Here is a 21,897-nt window from a genome sequence, read left to right on the forward strand (position 1 = left end):
TGTGAGATCCTCACTAGCTCACAGTACCTACTATTCCCGAAGAGCATTGGTAAGAATCAGCTCCCATTCCATCATTTAAGAAAGACTGTAAAACAAGATGAATTAACAAGCAACCATGTGTAAAAATGTCTCAAAAATTTTCCCATCTCATTGACTTCTATCTGTAGGTCATTTGTTCAGAAATTAGTGTACATCTTCACAAACCATCCTGTCAAAATCTAAGCAGCAAGGTCCCTCTATACATCCCTGTGGATTCATTTCTGGTTTTTCTCTTCCAACCATCCGTACTCACTGATGCAGTCGAACAAATAAAGAGAAACAGCATTGTTACTGCTACTTCAATTTCGCAAGGACTTGCCCGGTGTTGCGACCTGGTAAATGTTACTTTCTGTATAGTCTATCCATAAGCCAGCAAATGAAGAATCACCCATCGATCCTCTTAGATTCATTCTCTGCTGGAGCTTCGGCTTCAGTTTCCTTTCCAAATCCTAGTTCCGACATTTCTTGCCTTGCCATCAAGTTCCTAAAGAATGCAAATGGCACACTCATGAGCTCAACATTAAAAACCACCATATTTATTGAAACTGGGTATGGGTACGGGTACCCATTACATTAAAACCACATCTATAGATATCCATTCCATCTCCACGTCAACAGGAAAATACCAATCCACAGATTATAATCCTTCGTGCAATCAAATTGGTCGTTGTGCTGCTCAGTCGAGTCCTCAAGGCAAATCAGTCTTGGGATAGTAGTCAGGACGCGTTGACTTACTCTTGAGGCACTTCGAGTAGCTTGTATACTAAAACTCTAAAATGATTTCATTCAAGTGACATAGCAATACCCCTTCGAGAAACTTTATTCTATCACATAGCTGGACAATACAATTAGTTTAATTCAGATGGAGAAACTCATGAAAACCACATAAATCTGTTTTCTTGTCTCCTCTTTCATATGCATACATTGAGGTGGTTCAAAGAACTACAAAAATGAACAGAAGCCCCTCATTCATGTTAGATTTTAGAATCAAGGACAATGCGAGAAAGCAGATCATAACACGGTGTAAAGCAATGTTTCTACGAGATTTTCCGTAGTTTTGCAACTCTTAAGTAGCTGAAGCATCACGTTTATCCAGGCCATCAAATTTGTTTTGATGGGCGTGCTACATGCTTAAAACTGTGATATCTAAAACAAACAAATTTGGATACTTTGCAAACAACAGCAGATATACAACACCACAAAAGTGATCCATTCGAATGCTACAGCTACAAGGTGTACTCACTTTGCCATACGACACTCCAAATACTTTTTTGAGAACTGTCTACATTTTTCAGATTGATGACTTGAAGATTTGAGGCAACTGAGATAATCCTTCTTCTCCTGAAGCAGAAGGAGGCACAAACATGATTACAAACAAAGTGAAAGTCGAAAACACACCTAACTGTCGATCAAATTATTCCCAAGTGGTATAGGATTTTGGGATAGCTTTCTTGTAAAAAGCACGAAAGAAGTACCACGTCACATTCGTGCATGTGATCCAAGGGGAAGACACCTTTCTCTGGAGGTACTGGTCGCAATCCCCTGTTCCCTCCAAATGCACCACCTGCGAGGATTGAAAGTTACAGATGAATGCAGTCATGTAAAGGTGCTTCTTCTCCATCACCCCCAGAGGAAAAGTAGCTCGCAGTGCAAGTGAAGGTACTGTTTTTGCAGTAATTGCAGTACATCATGCCAGATTGCAAGTACTATCCTACTCCTATTGGGACCCCTGCCACCGCCGCCGCCGCCACTCCTACCATTGCCTCTACCACCATTAGTTCTAATGACACCACTAACTGCCGACACCACACCCGCCACTACTGCTTGTTCAAAACACAATGCCATGTGGTCAGTGATTGGAGAAGACTAACCATCCCAAGTCAGCTTTACAATCTTCTTCTTCAAACAATGGCAGGTACTGGCACTTCTAAAATAATTACCCAAGTTAGCTTCCTTCATTTTTTCAGGGAAAAAGACAGTCGCTTTTCTCATGCCCAGATGAAATAGTTTAAGCAACAAACACTTGCAAAGGTAAAAGATGGGCTCAATTCACCAACAACGATTCATTTCGTCCCATAGAACAGATTAAGCCACTGAGCAGCAGCATTCAAGAACTCGTCAAGAACCCTACCACCCCCCAAACACCCCACATCCAGCAAAAAGAAAAAAAAAACAAAGAAGAATAATTAAACGAAAATGGGCACAATTTCGGTTATTTAAAGAACGTGCAAGGACAAAACAACGGAGAAAATTACAGAGAACGAAGTGGAAGGAAGAAAAACTGGAATGAATAGCTAGTCAGTTCCAGAAAACCACCCCCACCAGAGCTTGAGATCACGTCCTGTCAAAAGATCAAAAGCAAAATCCTCCAGCAAATGCTTGTCGAAATGGGAGATGGCGTTACCTGCGCTCATTGCAACTTGGGTGTCCGCCGGAACTTTGGCAGAGCAGTTCCACTTCGACGCGACGACGATGCCACGGCAGAGAGGGAAAGTACAAATCGAGAACTCTCTCTCTCTCTCTCTCTACCCCTCGCTTGACCGGGCCAATGGAATGGGCCCGGCCCAAAGTTACACCCCCATCGGGCCGGTTCTAGGCCCGTAATGGATGCAAATTGCACTAGAAGACAGTCTTGTGAGCTATCGCAGAGAAACATCATGCTAACAAGAGAAGTTCTCACACGTAGATTTTCATCAGAGGCACTAATCCGTGTCGAACAAATTCGTGTCGCGCTTTTGAAGTGTTTTATTAAGTGATTAGGTTGTTTTCCCCGACCAACAACCTTGATTACATGACACATACAGCGTGTTCATCATGCAATTAAGGTCGCTGTGCAAAAGTTGTGTCCGCGGCGATCCCGATTCCCCGTCGGAGAAGGGGAAATGAAATCTCGTAGCCAAAAGAATAGGGAGCTCAAGACGCGGTAAGAAGAAATGATGAGAGATAAGGCTGCTCTATCCTCTACATACGTTACTCTCTAATCACGTAAATCAGAAAGAAAGAAAGAAGAATATACAGTTTCCATGATTGGGGGCTGTATTTAGGTACATCAGGGGATGACGGCGTAATCGTCCAAAACGACGCGCCGTTTCTTGGCCCCGTCCTCTGCTCTTCTTCTATGGAGGGAAATGAAAAAAATTCGGCTGAGAAGTATTCTATAGTCATCGCCATATAAACCCCCTACTGCTTGAACTCTGGCAATTGTGCAGAACTCTCGATCTCTTCCCGTGAGCTCCTAACCACACACATATACTCTCCAGGACTTCGTCACTTGAAGTCACTAAATTGCCTGAGCATGCAAAGGCTTGTCGGGATTTATAAGCATGTGCGGGTGCGGATGCTGAATCACGACGAGAATTGAATCCCTACAGCTCTTGTCGCCGTAAGGGGAAGTTGGCTACATTAACATAACAGACATACTTGGTCAGTAGAGAGAACATCGTATAATCTTTACCAATTTTCAACAGGGGCCAGGTAAGATTTGAAGGGGAAAGACATCACTAAGAGAAAAAAGGCACATGCTAACATTCACCGTAAGCTAGAATAAAACCGAGAAAAACAAACTCTCTGTATCACCTAGACCAAATCCAAATAAGCAAAATGGTTAAAGACTTGGTTATGTTGTTAAGTTTGAGCTGCTTACTATTCCAATGTGCCACTTGTGACGACTGAAATCTTTAAAAGTAGCTGCATCCATTTCCTGGAACGAGTGTTAATGCATTAGCCGAGAAGACAGTCGTATTTATCAACAGTCAAGCAAAGCTAAAAAAACAAAAGAGGGGCTCAGTTAATTGGGGGGAGAGATGTCCCTAACTTTCAGGAAGCATGCAGATGATACATTTGAGTTGAGGGCATGAGATACAAGGTTGAGGGAACCAAACAATTAGAGCAGATGAACTATTTGCATCTGTCTTTTGATAAGATTAAGAATCTACAGTTTAAATAAAAGGTTAATGTAATGAGGAAGCGAAGCCTTTAATAGGTTCTTGCGGTGAACAAATGATTCTCAAGTTTTAAATGAGAGGAAGGCCAAGGTATTCCCACATTTATGTCGATGTATGTCTCGCAATCAATTGAAACTTTGGCACCAACATTTATTTGAACAGAAATTACAGACCTAAGGCCAACTATGTGACAACAAACGAAAAGCTGTACACCTTTACGCCAGAAAATTGTATGGCAACTAAAGGCTCATCAGTTTTCTTAGAAGAAAATGTAATGAATTCAACATATCGTTAAGAGTAATCACAATTGTCTCCAAAATGAGATAACTTACAATACTGTATATAGGAGGAATAACCGTGCTGCCTTTAGATTTTACAGTCGGCATGACCGTGAAGCGTGGTGCCAGGTCTTGCGATCTGAAAGTCCACCTATAACGAACATGAGCAGAATCAGCAATACCATGTAGTTGAAGAAATATTTCCATTTTTTATGCTAGGCTTTCACGGGCTCAGAAAAGGCAAATTTGATAAGGGAGACCTTCAGAAACTTGCAGATCACTTACCCGATGTACAAAAATATGCAGAATATTGCCCATTCTCGAACTAACAGCCGAAGCCAGTAATTGTTTGATGAGTCATCAATGTTTATATATATCTGGAAATAAATGCCAAGCCGTGTTAGAAATTATACTCCCTACCTTGCCCATCATAAAAGATCATAATATTGATGCAGATATATAATATACTTGCCACTATTTCAGCCATGGCCACAATTTGCATTGCACCTTGAAATTTTCTGTATGGACCAACAGAAGAGCGCATCAAATTCAATCTTTGGTAGTCCATAAGAGAGGGAAGAAAAAAGCCAACAATGCTTATAGGACTGGGGTTAAAGACAGAGAGGGCACCGCGTACTTGAACATGATATACTTCATATATACAGCATCATGCATTGCCTGAACATCCTCGTCTTCTATATAGTTCAACTGCTCCCTCAGTGTTGATAAATTCTGAGATATGTGGTAAAAGATTGTATAGAACGATACAAAATAATTAATCAACAGAAGCCCCTGCACCAGAATGCATTATATGTCACAAGTTCTACCCAGGAAGAGATGCCTTTCTCCAATAAAGACTCCGCAAAAAATATTGCCGGGCAATTAAAAAATGAAACCAACACGCACTAGCTTGATGAAGCTCACCGTAAAATAAGGAACAGAAGCTCTGTAACCAACAAGAGTCAGATAAAACACACTCCCAAGTGCAGCTGTTGTACGACGCTCATTTACGGATAGGCGCTCACAGGTGATACAGTATCCATGAGAAATAAGCAAGAAGGATATAAAAGAAGCCGTCTGAAAGAGTACTCCAGTTACATAGACCCCAAAAGACATCCACAAGGAACACCTCTGAAGATAAAAGCACGAATACCTGCAGAAGGCACCATATTTGCTGGATCAACTTTTCACGAAAAGAGGCGGTTGGTAAGTAGTGTTTACAAGAAGAATGAGCATCTACATTGTGTAATCTTTCGCCACAGCCTGAAACAGCAATTAGTGCTACTACAGGATTTAACATGACTTTCCAATACACTTCTTGGCATTGTAAGTACATGTATCATCAACTGCTCTAGAAAGGTACAAAGCTTTTCCAGTCTATGTTATTACCCCATAGCAATTAATGTGGGAAACATGAATGCATGTACTTCTTAATCAATAACTTAATTCAAACAAGCGATCCTTGTTCAGACACGTACGTAATTACCTACAGCTCCATTGTTCGAAAGATTAATCCTGGGTCGTATAATTTGAAGTGAAAAAGCACGACGTTGTAATGATAATGCAGAGTGTGCAGAGTCAGAACAGATCACGATGTCCCAAGGAGGAAACAGGGGAGAACAAAAAAGAGAAAGAAGGTTCATTTTGGTACCCAACTCATCAAAACGCCAACCACCTCCGCTCTGCTCCATCTTCCACAGATAAAACTTTTAATAATATCTAACCTCCTAGCAAAAAATTTTAAAAAATTAAAAAAAAAATTCAGCTTACCAGAAAAGGAAGGAGAGCATGAGTTGCAGAGCCTTGATCAATGGAACAGATGCCAGCGTCCACTGCAAATTACTCGTCTGCTCTAGGATGAAAACAGACAAACGGAAGACAAATTCACTTTCCAGGAAAGAGCAACGAGAAAGATATCTCTTCATGAAAAGAAACAGCTTTCATGTAGAATAACATACATGATACACCCCACCCCCCAAAAAGAAGAAGAAGAAGAAGAAAACAAAAGACGATAGACATGCCTGGACATAAAGATGGAGCGATCGCCAGAGATGTTAGCTACATGGATGTAAATTGAAGTGATTATCTAAATTCCCAGGAAGAAAAGCGACTCCACTGAACCGGGGAACGTGAACGGCAACACTGGACACGCCCCGACTATACAACTCGTACACGACACAGTGATGAAAGAAAACCAAAGCGTTCGACAAACAACCCGTCCGGCAACACAACAGCCCTCTTCGATATGCTAAGCTCATATGCTCGCAGAGAAACAGAGAGAGAGAGAGAGAGAGAGAGAGAGAGAGAGAGAGAGAGGGTGACAAGGAACCTACGAAAGAGTTCGCAACGAATGACGTCTTCACTAGATTCAGCGAGACTTGACAGAAAACCAAAGACGCCCGAAGACAAGAATGCCTCGATGGACGATGAATTCATCTCGGCCTCAAGCTCTCTCGACGACTGGAACGGCGAGCCGAGGAAAACATTTCCGGTAATCACCGTAACTGACGAAACGACGGGCCGATCGACGGAGGGAGGGAGGGAGGGAGCGGGAGAGAGGGAGAGAGAAGCGGGACCTGAAAGTGGGCGTTGCGGTAGGTGTTGAAGGTCCAGGAGCAAGCGGAGACGAGCCAGATCGCGAGGAAGGCCAGGTACACCGAGGCCAGCGGCCGGTACGACTCGTCGAGGCCGAGACGGTACGGCGCCTCCATCTCCGGCGGCGATTCACGCTAAACGGAAGCAGGAGACGATGATGATGATGACGATGATGAATGCGCTCCGGTGACTGCCGGAGTTTCAGACTTTCAGTTGCAGCGAGAGAGAGAGAGGGGGAGAGCGACGATCGTCTGCGGGGATATTTATACTTGTACAGTTGGGAACGCGCGCCACGTGTCGGCGCGTGCAATTCCTATTTTGGGCTCCACGCAGAGACCTACACCAAAAAAAAAAAGGAAATTAATTTCCCCCCCCCCCCCCCTCCCTTTTTTTTTTCAAAACGTGATATTATCTATTTTTATTTTTATTTTGGTCAGAATGATATTATCTAGTTAGAATATACGGAATTGTAGGAAAACATCTTAACCAGAATTATTTCGAATATGATTTTTCTCCAAAAAAAAAAAATATGGATTTCACTTTTTTAGCTCCAACCATGAAAAACCCTTCTTCTTTTTTTAACGGGACTATTATATTTTTTTTACAAATTTTTACATGTCTATTATCTATATAAAGTCAAAAGATAAATGTTTTAATAAGTACATTCCAATCAGTAATATTGGAGTGAGTGTTCCTGAATTTAATAGGGAGAAAAGATTATTAGGTCTTTTTATTTTTTTTAACGAATGATGTAGTCAGTGGATATGTAAGTGCGATTTGGTGTCACCTGATTTCCTTTTCCTTTTTTTTAAAAATTTTCTCTTTTTTTCTTTGTTTATTTTTTTTTGGTGTGGCCAAAGACGGTGTCGTATGACTTAACAAAACCCACTCCGGTCGTGCTCTCCGTGATTCCCCCCGGATTTCAGGGCCGGTTCCGGGCAACATGCCAAACTTTGGTCATTCAAAGATCGTTCCGTGCTCTCCTTGCGCGGCAGTGCTCAAGAAACGGCGCAGAGCGCATGGATCGAATGTCAGTCCGTACCGGGCACTCGATCCGGCCCGTCCCGGATGAGGGCGGGGGGACCACGTACTTGTCGCCACGACGGAATCGATTGCACATGTAAATCGTGCGTGCAAATGCGGTTCTCATGACCATAGAGCTAAATTCCGTCGGGTCTCGAGCACACGATAGGCGAGTGTAGTTTTTCGATGTAGGCAGCGTGCGGTGGCGATTTAGTAGTCTCGTTTGTCGATTGTCTACTGCTTGGCATGGACGTGGGAAGATTGTCCAAAAAAACCTAAATATATTGCGTTTTGGCCAATTCAGTTCTTGACCTTTCAATTTTGTCAATTAAATTCTAAACATTTTCATGTTTTGCCAATTAAGTCCATCAGGCTTTTTTTAACCGAAAATCGTTGATGGTAATGCCACATAGGACGGCCAACGTCGATGCGAACAGTTTTTTCTTTATAATTTTGTATTCATTTCTTTTCTTTTTTTCTTTTACTTTCTTTCTTTTCCTTTTTTTTCCCTTACAAAATCCGGCCAGGGTCGCCGGTCACAAGCGACTGACCCTTATCGACCCCAGGCAAGGGTCAGTGACCCTTGCTAGCCATGGTCAGCCACTAGGCAAGGGCCGCAAAGCCCTTGCCGGCCACGGGCGAGGGTCATGGCCCTCGTAAGGAAAAAAAAAAGAAAATAAAAAAGAAGAAAAATATTATAAAAACTACACACGTTAGCGTCGGCCGTGTCACACAGGATGATCGGCGCCCACGTCAACTATTTTCAGCTAAAATTGGCCAAATAGACTCAACTGAAAAAACGTGATGAAATTTATAATTCAATTAACAAAATTGAACAATTTATGACTGAATTGACTAGAGTGCAATAAATTTAAAACTTTTTGGATAATGTTCCCGAACGTTCCTTTAGTGATTTACAGATGGGAAGCAACATGGGCTCTGACCATCTCGTTACTCGATTCTGTCTTCTTCCTCCTCTTTCTTCTGCATATTCAAGTATAGAAAAGACCAAAGGTTGATCGACCTAACACAACACATGGCACTTTCATTCCAAGTTATGATATGAGGAGGGAATGTATGACTCGATCTATTGGACCAACCACTCTGGAAATCATCACGCAATGTCCTGAAATTGGACTCGTTAGGAAGTTCTTGGGGAGCTGTCCATACGTGAAGAACACAACATTAGGTGAACAAACTCAACACCATTTAACTAGTTCCCCCCTTCAATCCCACTCCGTCTTCAGCGGCTCGAAAAAATATTATTCTTTTCCCCCCCTTAGTTTTCCTTGATTGACTCGATGTTTTTAAGTGTCGCGAAAGGTGACCGTGCAATCGATCACGACAGCGAGATCGACGGACGGAGAAACAAAAGCGAGAGACAGAGGAAGCGACGCGCCGGAATTTACGGGGTTTCGGTCGGAGCATCGGAATCTATGAATCCAATACGAACGACGGAGATTACAGGCTCGGATCTCTAGTGCCCGAGTCCCCCCGGATTACACGCGGTCGATCGTCACCGGGCGTTTCAACCTTCGAGAGGAGGAACTCGTCTCGCCGGATTCCTTCCCGGACCTATCTATCCACTTTTTCCGGACTTCGATCCTCACCCGACTCGTTGGCCAAAACTCGAGACATACTCGACACGATGGGTTTCGGGCCAAACGCATCAAGGACGGGGGGGGCTGATGAAATGCACGATGTGGGACATGAAGGAGCAAACCAAGAAGTTCAATTATTTTCAACTTGGGCTTGGGGGCGCGGATGGGCCTGAAATTCAGGCCCATGATCTCTCTCTCTCTCTCTCTCTCTCTCTCTCGGGCCTTTCGTTCCGGCCCCTCCTTCAGCTCGTCGTTTGCTTCGTGACCTCCTCACGGTAACTAACAGTCTCGTCATATCACCGATCTCAACTCGTATTTCCCCTTTTAACGTAGCGTGTCAGCGATATCTGAAAATGATTTTTCGCAATTAGATTAGATACCCTTCCTTCAGCATACCGGCGCGAACCGTTTGTTTGAATTCACGGAAGTTAACGCTCCTCGTCACTGTCCAAGACATTGTTTGTAGACAAGTGGCAAACCTCAAAGATTGACATATGCTACCAGCAATGACACCAACAATTAATCTTGTCGATTCCCATCACGACTAACGCCTCCTTTGGTCCGGGGGGGACCATACCATAATGGCCCTAACAACAATGCAAGAGGGACACAAAACGATCCCCCGGAACTTTTGACTAATGAATGATTCTTTGCCTTAATCACGTTATAAGATTACTCTCATCTACAATGCTTTCCTTTATTCATTCCGGCCAAAAATATTTTCGTCGTTAAACCAGAGTTGATCCGAAATTCCGAATATATCCGCGTCAAGTGTCGAGTATCCATCTGGGCCACTTTTTAATAATTCAAAGCAAAAAAAAAAAAAAATTGGGAATTGGAATATCAAATTGCGCATGGGCTGACTAATTTAACCATTGATGGACTAAAGAGGTATGAATAATTAATTTTTTACACGTCACGTGAAAGGGAATATCGACCTTTCCATCTTTTCCCCTTAATAAAGCAATTATTCTCCGACGACAATAATAGGCGGAAATTTCTATTTTTTAAGAAAATATAAGCTAAAGGAGACGGCCCCTTATTATATTAGCCATGTGATAATTTGATGATTTCTTGGGATCAAATCCGTTCTTTCTGAACATAAACATTGGGAGAGGCCAACAAATTAGGAAAAAAAAAAGAGAAACGTAACTTGGTATTAATGGGAAAAGAAAATCGACGGACGGGCTCCTAAATAGCCGATAAAATAAAGGGAAAAAGTCACAAAAAAAATTCTAAACTATGCCCACAGGGACACAAACATGGAAAAATCACAAACTATGCCTGTTGCGACATATTTACCCTACACTTTTTCTCGTAACATAAAAAATCTAAAACTTGTATCTATATGACACATTTACCCTCCATCAGGATTCTGTCGAATGATTTTTCAGTCAAAACAACGTCGTTTTTATTTCACTTAAGCTACGTGAGCGTTGTGTCAACAATGTTTTCTTTCCTGCGTCAATGTAGACAGATTTTTAACAATCCTCATTGACGGAACTTTGACGGAGGGTAAATATATCGCACGGATACAAGTTTGTGATCTTTGCCGTCACAAAAAAAAAATTTAGGATACATGTGACGTAGCAAATATAATTTGGGATTTTTTGTGACTTTTGCCCTAAAATAAATTGCGGATCTTTTTTCCCCTTATTCTCCATTAATTAGTTGAGATGTTAATGTCTGCACGGGTCAAATGCTCTCGCAAATATTTAATACAAAAATAATTTGCACCTTTTGAGACTAAAAAAAGAGGAAGTATCCACGTAGAATATAACGTTTAAAGATCCTTTCTTTTTCTTTTCCTTCTTTTACTTTTTGGTAATCAATTAAATAAGCATCAATTAGTGCAACGATTGATTCTGTGTCGTGTATCTATTTGCTCATGTGAGAGCAATGTGCAATTATTTAAGTCAATCTCTGCATCGAACCAGCACAAGTTCGGTGTAGGGGAAACGTTACCATAAATTATTGCACATTTTTCTAATATGGTCAGATCTGTATGCCTCGCCCTCCCTTGCTTTATTTCATTGCCCGGTCCGATCTATTTGGTTGGCTGCCAACTTTAGAATTTATTATCTTCATTTAAGATGCGATGAATATTCTTAAAGCACTCTGCAACTAGCTAGCATCGCGCGAATTGCAGTTAGAACTTTGGCACGAACAAAGAAGCCATCAAGAGCATGCGCGGTAACTCGGTATTAAAGAATAATCGAGCTAGACGAGAGAGCTGATCCGATACAAGTCAAAAGAAACCTAACTTCGGAATTTTTTTGCGGAGGAAAATAATACGATCTAGTCAGAAAAATCTGAACGGTCCGGAAAGAGATTTTCGTGGATGTAATTTCGAGATGTTTCTTTCCAATCAAAATTTTTTTCGCGCAATAATATGGGTTAATAATAGTCATCTTTATCCACATAGAAAAAATCCCATCAATTATAGCGGGGCCTGGGCTTCGACAAATCAAACACATGCTAAGAAAGATGGAGGGTAGAGATTAAAGGCGGTCATGGGTCAACATCATTGTTTTCATGGCTGAAATGTGATTTTTGAACAAAGGCGAGCAAGTTTGATTTTGTGTGTTGTTTTTCGTTGTCAACTTGAGGATCTCAGCCCCAAAAGACGTCTTGAAGGTTGAGGGGGCTGGGGCTGAGATCCTCGAGTTGGTATCAGAGCCGGGTCTTGTAGGCCCCGGGGTGAGCTAACGTGGACGGGATGACCGTTGGATGCGCAGAGTCCCACATCGGGTGCCAGAAGCGAGGCCATCCTCTATATTAGCACGAGAGCCCCCTCACCTTTCACGACGTCTTTTGGGGCTAAGATCCTCGAGTTCCTTGAGTTGGTATCGGAGCCGAGTCTTGTAAGCCCCGGGGTGAGCTAATGTGGACGGGACGAACTTTATCTCAATATGTAATGTGATTCATGAACTTTTAATATATTCAATATGATCTCCGGATTTTTAAATATATCTTCAGCTTAATCTTTGAACATCATATAGTTCAAGAACTAAATTGAACATGTATCAAAGTTCATAAATCATATTAAATAAATTAAATATTCAGGAATTACTTTGCACGTTAAGCTAGACTGTCTAGCTTTAACGTAAAAAGTTAAGACATCGGGTTTCAAAGCCAAAATTCCAAGAAACATTCATAGCATTTCCTCTTATTTTTCCGACAAATGACCCAAGAAAAAGAATCGGCTCCTTCGATAAGAGTATAAGATGTCGCTGGCAAAGTACGAGTGAACCTTAGAGGACAATAATTGGGGAGAGAGAGAAATAGAGAAATGGATGCAAATGCGATAGAAATTTCAATGAAGGTACAAGTACGTGGAACCCAATTTGTACCACCACATGCCCATCAATAGGTCCACGCCTCTATGTTTTGGCCTTCTTCTTTCCTCTTGTTGATTTTTTTTTTAACTCTTTTTTTGGACCTTTCTTCTGTCTTTAGATCAAATGGTTCCGATGCATTTGTTTTATCTAGTGTTTGATAGAACAAGATTATACATTAGGGTGGGGAAAAAAAGAAATCGATGGGATTATGCTACTAACTATTCTGTTGGGAGCGCGCAATTTGTACGTGGAACCCAATTTGTACAAGTACGTAGAACCCAATTTGCAAATGCGATAGAAATTTCAATGAAGGTACAAGTACGTGGAACCCAATTTGTACCACCACATGCCCATCAATAGGTCCACGCCTCTATGTTTTGGCCTTCTTCTTTCCTCTTGTTGATTTTTTTTTTTTGAACTCTTTTTTTGGACCTTTCTTCTGTCTTTACATCAAATGGTTCCGATGCATTTGTTTTATCTAGTGTTTGATAGCACAAGATTATACATTAGGGCGGGGAAAAAAAGAAATCGATGGGATTATGCTACTAACTATTCTGTTGGGAGCGTGCAGCAATATCTTCGCTCGGAGAGATCGCCAAGAAAGAGTCCGAATCCGAACTCGTCAACATATCCAGTTGGACATGCCTTTCACTATAAAATTTTAAGCCGACTAGATTTGGCTGAATTTGGTGTTGGAGGGACTCAATTAGAAAACTCGTGAAAGCAAAAGGATCCGATCAGACAAATTAGGAGCGCGGAGACTTAGCTAGAAAAGGAGTGAACACGGCGAAAACCAAAAGGGTGGAATTTTCCCGTTCATGAATCCCCTCAACAAAGGGCCCGCATAGTAAGTTCCAACTTCTTGCATCTAAGCTCCTTTTGACAATTATGGAGTCGCTCCTCGAGCACGCATTGTTTCGAAATGTAGTTTAGAGACTCGAGCAAGAGGGAAAGGGTCAATCAAAGGCAACTCACCCTAACGTTCAAGTTTCGATTCAATTGACTATCTAAGTTTGATATTAAATATTTTCTCTCATCATTATCTTTCCCCCTCCCGTTTTCCCACCTTTCTCTCTCTCTCAATATTAGTATGATTTTGTCATATTTTGGAAATACAAATGGTAGGTTATGGGTCGCTTTGCAGGAGCGTGCCCACTCTTAAATCTTCACTACAAAAACCCATCCCCCCCCCCTCCCATCTCTCTCCCTCCCTCTCCCTAACACATCCTCAACCTCCGATTTATTATCCATAACGCAGCAACCACCAATGCCGGAGCCACCTTGCACGGCCGAGGCCGCCGTCACCTCCCCAACCCCGTCGCCGGCCTCCCCGTCTTCCTCCTCCGGCTCGTCCTACGTGTCGAACCCCGACCCGCTGTCCGGTCGCGAGCCGAAGGAGAAGGCCAAGAGCGAAGGCCGGCCGATGGCCAAGCGAGGTCGGGACGGGAGCAAGCACCCGGTGTACAGAGGGGTCCGGATGCGGAGCTGGGGCAAGTGGGTGTCGGAGATCCGCGAGCCCCGCAAGAAGTCGCGCATTTGGCTCGGCACCTTCCCCACCGCGGAGATGGCGGCCCGCGCCCACGACGCGGCCGCGCGGAGCGTGAAGGGCGAGTCGGCGGTGCTGAACTTCCCCGGCCTCGCCGAGCTCCTGCCCCGGCCCGCGTCGCTCGCGCCCCGCGACGTCCAGGCCGCCGCGGCGAGGGCGGCCACCATGGACGTCGGCGCAGCAATGCCAGGATCGTCGTCGCCGCCGCCATCATGCTCTTCCGAGGCCGCGGAGCCCGAGGAGCTGGGCGAGATCATCGAGCTGCCCAACCTAGAAGGCGGGTTCGGCCTCGGCCTCGGCTTCGGGCCATCCGGGTCGTCGTCCGGCGATGTGCTGTTGGCCGACACGGTGGACTACGGCGGCTGGGCGGAGGATCAGCCACGGTGGCTGATCGGGAGCGAAGACGCCGACTTTGGTGCGGAGTTCTTTCATCAGCGATTGGCGGCGGAGAGCAGTTACCCTCCAGAATTCGAAGCGCTCGACCGGGATTAATTACGGCTAAATTTTTTAGGTGCTTCTCATTTTTATTTTTATTTTTGCCTCTTTCTTCTTCTTCTTTTTTTAATTTTTAATTCCTTGGGAGGCCATATAAAATACTATAGTTTTCCAGATTTTCTCTGTACGAATCATGTCATATCTGTCCCTAAGCTATATGATTGCTAACTGATTTTTCTTCGATCGATGTAAATTAATCAAATATGTATATAGTTACACAATTTCGGCACCCTTTGTGACTTTTGCGATGCTTTTTTTTTTTTTTTTTTGGGTAGATGACTTTGCGATGCTTGCTCGGGATATTTTTCGAGTTTTTTTTTTTTGGGGTACCCAAGAAAATGGGCCTAAAATCTAATGAATTGAACCGTTGGATGGTCTTTATTTTTTTTTTGGATTCTATTGCCACCATAGAGAAATTTGTGCCGTTGTAAATATAGATTTCGCTATCGGAATACTTGACTAGTGGGACTGACGCCGCTAGTGACAAGAATTGAATCCTATGGTGCAAAGCGCGAGGTGGATATGACTCCTCGAAACCAAAGCTGACTTTTGCATTATCGTATGGCAATGGCACAAGATGCTGGGGGACTTCCCCCTTTTCAAAGTACACATTTTTTGGCTTAACCAAACTTCTAATCTTGCTTACACATCGAGAATTATCGACTATTCTATTGAGGAGGTTGGATGGGTGCAGTTACGGCTCCAAAGCCCCACGTTTCGTCGAGCGTGGGCGTGCCCGTTCGAATGATCGACACGCGAGCAGAATCGCTCCAAAAAATGATTTACTTTTGAATCCGAAACATGTATCCGAAGAGTGATGTTACCGGGTACGAAATTCACAAGAGCAAAAATTTTATATTTCACCGAAGTCGATTCAAACGTCCATCATGTTAAGCATAATATGTAACATTCTCACGAATGCTGTCAATCAATTGTACTTCCAATGTCATCTCGAGTTGGTAATATAGCCCACCTTTTCTTATTCACGTCCGTTCCCCCGAAATATGTCGTAATTACATTGCAGCCCCAAACATCCCCCGAATCATTCACGTAATGGGTCGGTCAGTCTCTTTTGATCACGAAACGACGTGAAGAAAAAATCACCTCGACCCCAGCAAGAAAACGCAGCATCTATTTCGTCCAGCAACGGTCGCATTGGTGATTGTCCCAAGCCATCCTCCCACTTCCCCACCGAAATTCAATCTCGCGGTCCGTCGCTGTCGTCCCCGACGTCGCTTTCTTCACACAGACATCGCGACGTTTGTCAAAAATTAAGGAGCGGGACCAACTTCTCCTCTGACCCTTTTGGCCGTCGCTGATCGGGTCGCGTGGCGGCATTCGCTGGAGCCAGAACACCGAACTCGGTGCGCGGTTTTGGCCTCCGGAAATCCAATCGGTTTCGTCGTGTGAAAACGCGGTGGACAAATCGACCCTCGAAGCGTTTCTGAACGATGATGGATCACTTGCAGCAGCGCGTCCCCTCCCCTCTCGCGTCATGATGTTGACAGGAAGCGTCTCTGGGTCTGAAATTTCCACCACTGAAGCGTACGGTCCAACGGACAGCTCGATTTTGAACGGGGGGAGGAAGGGCGAGTGGGAACGCAGCGCCGCCGTTGGCGTTTTCAAAATGATCTGTGAATAGTCTCCTCGTCCTCCCTTTTGATACTGTAAAGCGTTTTCTTGTTGTTTTTTTTGGACGGCCGTCGTAGCGTATCGTAGAACAGTATTCGCATAACGGCGTCGAGTTCGCTCCTCTGATCGAGTCTAAGGCGAGCCGTCCACGCACGTCGGAATCGGTGATTCGTGAAATCGTGTTTTCCTTATGGCCCTGTTCTGATTCATTGCAAACGTTGTTCAGAAAACTATAATCACGCCAATCAAAAAGCTAGTGCAAAAAAATTTTGTGTTGCCTTTAATTGTCATATGCCTCGTGGCTAGAGGCCGCGAAGCCCACCAGCTCCCTTCAATTCACCATCTCATGTTCCCGATTCCGCAACACCCGCACCTGAATTGTTGCATCCGTAGATAAAGTCCAGCGCAATCCGTATCAGGCACGACGTGTTTTAAAGCAATAGGAGCACGAGCAAGTCGCCATCGGAGGGCGGACGAAGTTATTAATATCAGATTTAAAGCGATTCAGAGGGCGGACGAAGTTATTAATATCAGATTTAAAGCGATCGATGGACGGGTTTAGGCCGAAGAGGAGCCCTTCAAATCGAGCCTAACTTATTGTGAGATTTTGATGGGATTATAGCCAACTGTTTTAAAAGTTTAAGCTGATAGATGAAGGCGTTTTTTAATATTTAATTATTCTAACACTCCTCCTTACGCTTAGTCTGGTCTTTTTACCTAGTACTAAGCGTGGACATATTTAATTGGGGAGATAAATGGGGCCTGGAAAGATTTGAACCCAGAACCTCCAGCTCTGATACCATGTGAGATTTTGATGAGACAACACCTAATTATTTTAAAAGCTTAAGCTGTTAGATGAATGCGTGGTTTAATATTTAATTATACTAACACTTATTACGTAGGCTCGCCCATGCATGGTAAAATCATATCATCTCTTCTGGGTCGGGCGAGCCTCGCACAAAACCGCCAATCTCTTGTTCTATTCAGTGGTACCAGAGTAAGGAGAGCATATGGGTAAGAGGAGCTAGGCATTAACTTCAATGACGATTCAAAGGGCCCCTGCGATTGAACGTGCCCTAAAACCCTAGGCTGAGTCCTTTGCACCTTCCCGAAGGACCAACCCTCGATAGGGCCACCCAACCAATGCCAAACGGTACACGTCCTCCCATTGACACTCTTGTCCACACAAACCAGTTAGCTCTCGAGCTTCGGCTCGCGACACGTCTACGTCGGAGAGCCATGGGGCCTAAGAAGCTCGGGCTTTTACTTTTGGGAGACGCTGTGGGGGCGACTTTCGTAGTTAATGGGACGTGGAGACAGCGACGTCTCGTTTGCGCAGCTGACGGTGACAGTTTCGTGATCTTTCTTCGGAACTCTCCCCCCCCTCTTCCTGCGCAGGAACTTTTCCTCACGAAGACTCCTGCGCTCGAAAGATCTCGGCAGCTGCCGGTGCAGAGCTTTTCCAAAGTTCTACTGGCGCAGAATCGATATTATAACGAGGGCAGTTGTCTGACGTTGAAGTGAAAGCAAGCAGAGAGACGTTGTTTAAAGGTTTAGAGGGGCAAAGTTTTCCCCATGGACTTTTCCATATTCGGGAAAGGGAGATGGGTTGGACGATAACCTAGCGTTCCTGGCACGTGATCATCGCGTGGTTAGACGGCGTGGTTTGCCGAGTGATGAGAAAAATCTCGATTCGATTCAAAACCATCGTTCTTTTTGGACTTGTTATATGCAACACGAAAAGAGACGCATCTCTCGTTATCGACCGTGAGCGTGAGTCGGGATAATTACCAAAAAAAATAAAAAATCGCATGCATAATGTGCAGATATCAATTCGGTCCTGAACCTTTTAATTTGGCCAATTAATTCGTAACTCTCGCCAACGTGAATGCCGGTCATCCTACGTGGCACAGCCGGCGCTGGCATGTACAATTTTCGCAGTTTCATTTTCTGAATTTCTTTTCCTTTCTTTTTTTCCCGTTGTGGTGGCGGCGAGGGCGTGAAGACCGCCTCGCCCGCAAAAAATGAATTTGCAAAAATTGTCCGCCTCAGCGCCGACTATGTCATGTAAGAAGGCCGGCGTTCACGTCAGCGATTTCCTGATAAAATTGACTGGAATGACTATATTAGCAAATCGTCAAAAGATTTAAAATTAAATTGATTAAATTAAAAAGTTTAAGATTTAATTGATATCCATATAATATTTTCAAGACTTTTTTGGTGGTTTTTTCGCCCCGAATTTGGCATGTTTATTAGCTTTTCCTCTACTGAATTAATCTAATGGCGAAGAAGTCTCTGATAATTCACTTGGTCTGGCCTTGTTATGATTGCTTATGCTTTCGAGGTGGTTGAGCATGTGATTTCTTCTTTTGGGCATGTGATTTGATGCCACTAAAGTGAAAATGTTGAGAAATTAGAGCCAATGTGACACTGCCATTCGTCATCGTGTCCTCAATGGGGCCGCCACCGCATTTAAATGAACAGTTGTATGGGTCTCACGGGGACCTCTCTAGGTTTAATGGCGTGTCGACGATCAAAACTATTAGGTCCAAAGGATCGCGTCTAATAAATGACGTGACAGATCGTAAGTAATCAGTTAAATAGGAGAGTCATATCCAATGATCAATAACAACATATCATACGATGCAATATGCTTATTTTGTAAATCAATCTAGTATGCGCTTGTTTCATTGAAAAATTTCATGACAAATGAAAATATTTTCCATGACAAGGAAAATGGTTTAGGGCGTGTTCGTTTGACGGAAAATAAGTGATTTGGAAAATATTTTTCAAAAAATGATTATTTACATCGTTTAGAAAAATTAGTTAACGAGAAAACATTTTCATTATCGATAATAATCTATGCCTAACAATTTTCGTGGACGATGAAAAAATGTTCCATCCGTTTATTTTTCTAAAAGATATAAGTAATCATTTTTTGGAAAATGTTTTCCAAATCACTCATTTTCCTCAAAACGAACACCCCCCTAGCCTTCATTTGTTTGATGGTTTAGTTAAATTGATTTTCTTTTTACCAGAAGGGGAAATCGCTTTCCCCCAATCTAAGCTTGTTATTTTCGGTCCATGGAAAACGATTTCTATGGATCGATTAGTTTTCCATCATCCAAGTACCGGGAATTCGGAAAAATAATTTTTCGAAAATAGAGTTTTTTTTCTTCAAACAAGCGGACCCTTAATAAACATAGCACGTCTCTTTCTTTGATTAGTCTCTATCTTGACTTGGTAAGAAAGATGAGGTATGAAATGGGCTCAAAAGTACTTGATTGTATAATGGTCCATAAGAAAATGAACGTAGGGGAAGGAAAGGTCAGCAGGTCATGCTCGCTTGCGAACCAGCGCAATTAAGTTGGTAGAGACGATTTATTTTCTCGAAGAAAAATATGTTACGAAAGACATAAAATGGATTATTCATCTAACATTCAAACACGACTAGAACTCAAATAAAAATGGATTAATCATGATTTGGTGGTTAGGAAGCTTAATCAGTTTGATTTCTCGTAATCTGGATTGATCAATCAATCAATCATCGCCGTACTTTTTGTCGATGTAGGAGCAACAGTGAAGGAAAACGAAACTTGGACCTTCCAATGGGTGCGAGCTGCGGTGCTCACCGAGAACTAAATAAAAATGAATGATTTGGACAATATTTTTCTTGAAAATGATCGTTTGAAATAATTAGCCAATGCAAAATATTTTCATTATCAATAACAATACGTGTCTAAATATTTTCGTTGACAATGAAAATATTTACTGTTCATTTATTTTTTTAAAGCAATACAAGCGATTATTTTAAGGAAAATGATTTTCAAAATCATTTATTTTTCGCAAAATCAACCCATCCTAAATCACAGACTTTTTTTCGCGGAAATTCATACCCTAGCATCAATGTTGTTTCTCACGTATCATCCGATTACTATAATTTGACCGATTGAGATCGGATGTGAGGAGCTTTGATTCAGTGGAGGATTAGTGGATTTGCGGGAATAGGCTCCGACACTCAAATCCTAGTAATTAAGGAATCGTTTGAATTATTTGTACTAGCAATAATAAAAATATATGTATTTCTTATAATTAAAAGCATCAAAGTGTGATTTGATTATCTGAGATACTATGATACTTCTGTTGACCATTTTAAATTATTAATTGGAAGATTATTACATGACCGTATGGTCATTTTTACAAAATTGTCGGCCAACGGTTTTGAAGTTGGGAATAGCAATACAAGTTTTGCCGGTTTCATAATATTTTATCTTTCTGTTTTATTTTGAAAAAAAAAAATCAAAGTGATGGTATTCGTACAATAAGTAATTTATAAAGAATCCAAACCCAACTTTTACTAAAATGGCTTTTATTCTCTAGTCAAAGAAAAGATTTGGTGAATATTATTCATAAATAAAAGAAATTTAATAACTCCAAAAAATAAAATGGGAATATCTAGCATACTTTAAGCTTCTGATTATTTTAGGATTTTGTAATCGATTGACACAAAACCGTGGAGAAAGGTTAATTAGTCTTTACTTCTTTTGTTGTAATTAAAAATGTAAGAGGTATCTGTTGACGCCTAATTTTAGTTGGTATATGTCGATATATATATTTTAGATATGCAATACTTAATTTTTGGAGTTTGTGTCGAAAGCAACTTCGCTAATAAATATAATGCGAGTGATGAAGACGAGATGAACAATTGAATTGAAGATGCTAGCGATGAAAGAGTCATGACACCATGCAATCCTAAGTTACTAGTGATGAAAGCAACTTCACTAATTTTTTTAGGCCACCAAAAATTCCTTCTAGATCAATTTGATTTGAGCGAAATGAGTGAGAACTCATAATGCACAATGTTTTTGTTATTAGTTGTGAAGCCAACATATCAAGTGTTTTTACATATTTGAAATGTATAAACATTCTAATGACATTAATAATTTCTTTTTACTCGTGACTATCTATTTCGCGGTATATAATCTGTTTTTTTTCTTTTTTTATATTCAAGGATTTTAACTTTCTGGGACATGTAGAGTATCCCTATTAAATTTGTGCTTCTGGGGTCTTTATAAATCCTCTAATCCTAAATTAAGCCAAGAGAAAAAGGAAATTGATGAAATTAAAAAAACAAACAAACAAACAAATGAATGAATGAAACCGGTCAAAGAATTGTCCTGATTTCCACCATTAGAATTTGTGGCTGGTATTAGACGGTTAAAAAATTAAAATCCTAGTAACTTCAAAAAGAGGTATCAGATAATTACGTAATGGAAGTCATCAGTTCGAGTACGATTATCCCTAAAACCAATGCAAGTTCCTACGTCGAAGAGCTGGCCATACCCAAAGTTGCTCCATCCCAACAAGAGCAAAGAACCCATCGCTCTTTCAATTGTGATACCG

General features: G+C 42.1%; 3 protein-coding genes across 3 annotated transcripts; 1 reads left to right on the forward strand and 2 right to left on the reverse strand.

Annotated features, from left to right (window-relative positions):
* Positions 1-281: 281 nt before the first annotated feature.
* Positions 282-2,824, reverse strand: LOC115678475 (uncharacterized). Its single transcript, XM_030601876.2, has 4 exons — positions 2,444-2,824; positions 1,515-1,603; positions 1,283-1,380; positions 282-523 (listed from the first exon to the last, which is right to left on the reverse strand). Exons 1-4 carry the CDS (start codon positions 2,451-2,453, stop codon positions 424-426), a joined length of 297 nt encoding a protein of 98 aa, XP_030457736.1. The 5' UTR covers positions 2,454-2,824; the 3' UTR covers positions 282-423.
* Positions 2,825-2,961: 137 nt separating this feature from the next.
* On the reverse strand, positions 2,962-7,052 carry LOC115678474 (uncharacterized). The gene is made up of 9 exons (XM_030601874.2): positions 6,838-7,052; positions 6,032-6,108; positions 5,186-5,414; positions 4,899-5,053; positions 4,734-4,779; positions 4,547-4,638; positions 4,316-4,412; positions 3,683-3,739; positions 2,962-3,436 (listed from the first exon to the last, which is right to left on the reverse strand). The coding sequence occupies exons 1-9, from the start codon at positions 6,970-6,972 to the stop codon at positions 3,320-3,322; spliced, it is 1,005 nt and encodes a 334-aa protein (XP_030457734.1). The 5' UTR covers positions 6,973-7,052; the 3' UTR covers positions 2,962-3,319.
* Positions 7,053-14,004: 6,952 nt separating this feature from the next.
* Positions 14,005-15,047, forward strand: LOC115678277 (dehydration-responsive element-binding protein 3-like). Its single transcript, XM_056311301.1, has one exon. It carries the CDS (start codon positions 14,089-14,091, stop codon positions 14,857-14,859), a length of 771 nt encoding a protein of 256 aa, XP_056167276.1. The 5' UTR covers positions 14,005-14,088; the 3' UTR covers positions 14,860-15,047.
* The last annotated feature ends 6,850 nt before the right edge of the window (positions 15,048-21,897 follow it).

Source organism: Syzygium oleosum, unplaced genomic scaffold, assembly GCF_021117445.2.
Source record: "Syzygium oleosum isolate NSW1041296 unplaced genomic scaffold, Sole_v2.1 Sole_v2.05, whole genome shotgun sequence".
Lineage (NCBI taxonomy): Eukaryota > Viridiplantae > Streptophyta > Magnoliopsida > Myrtales > Myrtaceae > Syzygium > Syzygium oleosum.